Source organism: Amphimedon queenslandica, unplaced genomic scaffold (assembly GCF_000090795.2).
Source record: "Amphimedon queenslandica unplaced genomic scaffold, v1.1 AMPQUscaffold_13403, whole genome shotgun sequence".
NCBI classification, from domain to species: domain Eukaryota; kingdom Metazoa; phylum Porifera; class Demospongiae; order Haplosclerida; family Niphatidae; genus Amphimedon; species Amphimedon queenslandica.
In genome coordinates this window covers 8,641-13,580 of record NW_003546361.1, presented here as the reverse complement: position 1 = coordinate 13,580, position 4,940 = coordinate 8,641, and the positions used below count along the sequence as shown (strand labels likewise).

General features: G+C 34.4%; 1 protein-coding gene across 1 annotated transcript; it reads right to left on the bottom strand.

Moving 5' to 3' along the window:
• Nucleotides 1–3,421, bottom strand: LOC109582061 (fibroblast growth factor receptor-like). The gene is made up of 7 exons (XM_019996636.1): nucleotides 3,238–3,421; nucleotides 2,699–2,861; nucleotides 2,129–2,328; nucleotides 1,825–1,950; nucleotides 1,433–1,688; nucleotides 598–694; nucleotides 1–473 (listed from the first exon to the last, which is right to left on the bottom strand). The coding sequence occupies exons 3-7, from the start codon at nucleotides 2,186–2,188 to the stop codon at nucleotides 20–22; spliced, it is 993 nt and encodes a 330-aa protein (XP_019852195.1). The 5' UTR covers nucleotides 2,189–2,328; nucleotides 2,699–2,861; nucleotides 3,238–3,421; the 3' UTR covers nucleotides 1–19.
• Nucleotides 3,422–4,940: the final 1,519 nt, after the last annotated feature.

The following is a 4,940-nucleotide window of genomic DNA, read 5'->3' as shown; positions in this document are numbered from 1 at the left end:
CTCCTGCAACTGTACTCCCCTACACTTCAGTAGCTCCATTAGTCTCATTCTCATCAATAACCTCATACACTTTACTGCCCACACACACCCTAGGGGCATCAAGATCCGTCGCCAGGGGCATCCGTTTGCCACGCCCACTACCAACGGACTCCAGCGTGATAGCGACTGGAGGATCAAGAGAGTCTTTTCGGAACATTAGGTTGACGGCGGATGTGAATTCAGGGGGTGGGGGTAAAATTGAGTCTTCTTCGTCGACTTGAATGTCGTGACATGAAGTGTCGGTACTCTCGGGAAAGGGGGAGGAGCCTAGGGCGGAGTCTGTGCTGGGGGAGGGCTGAAAGTCTCTTGGGTTGAGGCGGAGGAGACGCTGGCAGTCTCCCTGAGTTAGTTGGTTGAGGATTGTCTCATGAAGTAGCTCAAAGGTCGGTCTGGAGTTTGGATCAGGGAACCAACAAGACTCAATGATAGAATAACTAATGGAGAATAAGAGAGAAATGACATTAAGTAATGATTGAAGAGGTGAAGGAGAAAGAGTGGGAGGGAGGGAAGGAGGGAGGGAGGGAGGGAGGGAGGGAGAGAGAGAGAGAGAGATCTTACAGTTCAGTGGAGCAGTTTGCTGGACACCTCAGTCTCTCTCCATTCATGAGGTAGGAGAGGATACTGTTATCAGGTATGCCCTTATATGGGAACCCACCTAAAGTATGTGTACAATGGGGAATTTAATGAAAGGGGCATCCTCATATTAATAGTACATGCTGTATATATAAATTACTGTGCTATAATGTATGGCAAAAATGATAAGTAGAGAATTCTCCATTTTTATAACTTTATCTGATGCATATACATGTACTTATGTTGTGTAGAAAGTTTGAGCTGATTCTGATCAAAATTAGATTTTTTATGAATCTTTAAAGTTGCTCCAAAATCGGACCAAAGTCCCTGTACTATAGTACAGGGTTGCGAGCCAAATTTTGCCAAAAATGAAAAGTAGAGAATCCTCCATTTTTATAACTTTATCTGATGCATATACATGTTCTTATGTTGTGTATAAAGTTTGAGCTGATTCTGATCAAAATTAGATTTTTTACGAATAATTTTTAAAGTTGCTCCAAAATCGGGCCAAAGTCCCTGTACTATAGTACAGGGACGGTCTCGGGCCAAATTTTGCCAAAATTGAAAAGTAACAAATTCTCCATTTTTATAATTTTTTTGATCCATGTACATGTTCTTATATTGTGTATCAAGTTTGAGCTGATTCCGATTAAATTTGGGTTTTTCAATGAATTTTTAAAGTTGCTCAAATGCCATGTACTGTATTGTAGTGCTAGTCAGCTCATGAAGCTCATGCTGTTTAGCTCACTTAGCATGCTTTGTGGGAAACCCTCCATACATGTACATACTACCATTAATTTCTATTAATAATTAAACTAACCTAATGTAACAATCTCCCATATGGTAACACCAAAGGCCCATACATCAGAGGCAGTAGTGAAGTTATTATTATCAAGAATGCTTTCAAGGGCCATCCAGCGGAGAGGAAGATCAAGAGGATATACTGAGTCTCTTTTGAGTCCTCTGGAGGCCGGGACTATACCAAAGAATGCCACCTTTAGATTGAGGCCTGAGTCAAGGTATATGTTCCTGCAGGACAAGTCTTTGTGGACTATACCAGTATCTGAGAGTGCATCCTGTAGGGGAGAGAGGGAGAGGGGAATTTAAAAAGAATAATTTTATTCTCTTTCTTTCATTTGTCTTCATACTTATCTTCCTTCTTTTTCTCTCTCTCTCCCTCCTCCCTCTCCCCTCCCTCTCTCCCTCTATTACCATAGCAGATGCAATTTGTTTAGCAAAGGAGAGTACATCAGAAGGGTTGAGTCTATCAGCTCGATAAGGTAGTACACCAGTTGTAGTACTAGCTGGAATATCATCATGAATACTACCACCTTCCATCTAAAAATAAAATAAATAAATAAAAATAAAAAAATAATGATAATAATAATAATAATAATAATGTAAAAGTAAGTAGGTAAAAAAAAAATAAATAAATAGTATAACAAAATGAAAGAATCCATTTACAAGTACAAATAAATTTATAATAAACTCAATAATACATAAAACATTCCCTTACATTTTGTCTGATGTCAATAAGGTAGGTGAGTAGGTCTCCATGAGTTGATAGTTCAGTCATGATGTAGTGAGGAGTCTCTGTTGTATTGAACCCAACCAACTGGAGGACAGGCAGGGAGGAGGAATCCTTGAAATTTGATATTATTTTTAGTAATTCCAAATAATCATAAAAATCATCAGTGTCTCTTTTAGTAGCTGAAGCTGAGAGAGAGAGAGAGAGGGAGAGAGAGAGGGAGAGAGAGAGGGAGAGAGAGAGAGAGAGAGAGAGAGAGGGGGGGAGGGAGAGAGAGAGAGAGAGGGAGAGGGAGAGAGAGAGAGAGAGAGAAGTCACTACATTGTAATTTATATTACACATGTAAACATTATAGGTATTACATGTTCATGTACATTATATAATACTGTATAGTGCAAAGTTTTCAAGGGCTATGAATTTTGTGGAATTTGTGATTTTTGAAAATTTACAAAAATTACTTCCGAAAAATAAATTTTAAAGCAAATTCGCAAAATTTATAGCCCTCAAAAATTTACGGTACAAAAAATTATTATTATTATCAAAAATAATTTTACTTACATTTTAATGAGATTACAGCGACCTCCTTAGTCTCTTTCCCTTTCTTTCCTTTTCCTCCCACAGGGACACTGACCTTGTGTACCGGACCAAACGTACCTATTCCAATTAATGCCCCATTCTCCACGGCCTTCGAATCAAACTCGGACCAGGCAGCAGAAGCCGTCTAAACAAGTTATTAAAAATAGTTATAAAATATATAATTTATTAAAATACCAAATTTTTAATAATTATAATAATAATTTTAAAGTTTATTTATTTTTAATTATCTTTATTTATTTATTATTTTTAAAAACTACGTGTATATTAAAAATAGCTATTAAAATAGTTATTAAAAATAGTTATAAAATAGTTTGTTCGGGAGTACACAAACTATTAATTTATTACAAATAATAAATTAATAATTAATAATAATAATAATAATAATAATAATAATTTAATTAATAATTTTAAAGCTTTATTAATTTTATTTATTTTTATTTATCTTCATTTATTTATTATTTTATAAAAACTATATTTTGTATGTGCGTATTATATCATACCAGTGCTGATTTTGAAGAGTGGGTTCTTTTCCCCAGTCTCTTAGTCTGTACACATGCTACCAGTAGCAATACTGAGGCTATACCAATGGCTAGTACCAATATCAGGACAATAGCAACCACACCAGACACTGGAATCAACCAATCTATCAGTAAGGAAAGGGAATTGGAAGAACAAATGATAATATATTTATAATACATTATTATATTATGCATGCAGAGGTTACATGTACATGTATATGTATTGTACAAGTATATTTTAGCAAAAATGAAAAAAATTGTAGAAAATCCAATTTTAATTGGAATTAGCTCAAACTTTCTACACAACATAAGAACGTGTATATGTATCAAATAAAGTTATAAAAATGGAAAATTTCTACTTTTGATTTTTGACGAAATTTGGCCCGTGACCCTGTACTATAGTACAGGGACTTTGGCCCAATTTTGGAGCAACTTTAAAAATTTGTTAAAAATCCAATTTTGATCAGAATCAGCTCAAACTTTCTACACAACATAAGTACATGTATATGTATCAGATAAAGTTATAAAAATGGAGAATTCTCTACTTTTCATTTTTGGCAAAATTTGGCCTGTGACCCTGTACTATAGTACAGGGACTTTGGTCCGATTTTGGAGCAACTTAAAAAAAATTTGTAAAAAATCCAATTTTAATTGGAATTAACTCAAACTTTCTACACAACATAAGAACGTGTATATGTATCAAATAAAGTTATAAAAATGGAGAATTCTCTACTTTTCATTTTTGGCAAAATTTGGCCCGTGACCCTGTACTATAGTACAGGGACTTTGGTCCAATTTTGGAGCAACTTTAAAAATTCGTAAAAAATCCAATTTTAATTGGAATCAGCTCAAACTTTCTACACAACATAAGAACGTGTATATGTATCAAATAAAGTTATAAAAATGGAAAATTTCTACTTTTGATTTTTGACGAAATTTGGCCCGTGACCCTGTACTATAGTACAGGGACTTTGGCCCGATTTTGGAGCAACTTTAAAAATTCGTTAAAAATCCAATTTTGATCAGAATCAGCTCAAACTTTCTACACAACATAAGAACGTGTATATGTATCAAATAAAGTTATAAAAATGGAAAATTTCTACTTTTGATTTTTGACGAAATTTGGCCCGTGACCCTGTACTATAGTACAGGGACTTTGGCCCGATTTTGGAGCAACTTTAAAAATTCGTTAAAAATCCAATTTTGATCAGAATCAGCTCAAACTTTCTACACAACATAAGTACATGTATATGTATCAGATAAAGTTATAAAAATGGAGAATTCTCTACTTTTCATTTTTGGCAAAATTTGGCCTGTGACCCTGTACTATAGTACAGGGACTTTGGCCCGATTTTGGAGCAACTTTAAAAATTCGTTAAAAATCCAATTTTGATCAGAATCAGCTCAAACTTTCTACACAACATAAGTACATGTATATGTATCAGATAAAGTTATAAAAATGGAGAATTCTCTACTTTTCATTTTTGGCAAAATTTGGCCTGTGACCCTGTACTATAGTACAGGGACTTTGGCCCAATTTTGGAGCAACTTTAAAAATTCGTTAAAAATCCAATTTTGATCAGAATCAGCTCAAACTTTCTACACAACATAAGTACATGTATATGTATCAGATAAAGTTATAAAAATGGAGAATTCTCTACTTTTCATTTTTGGCAAAATTTGGC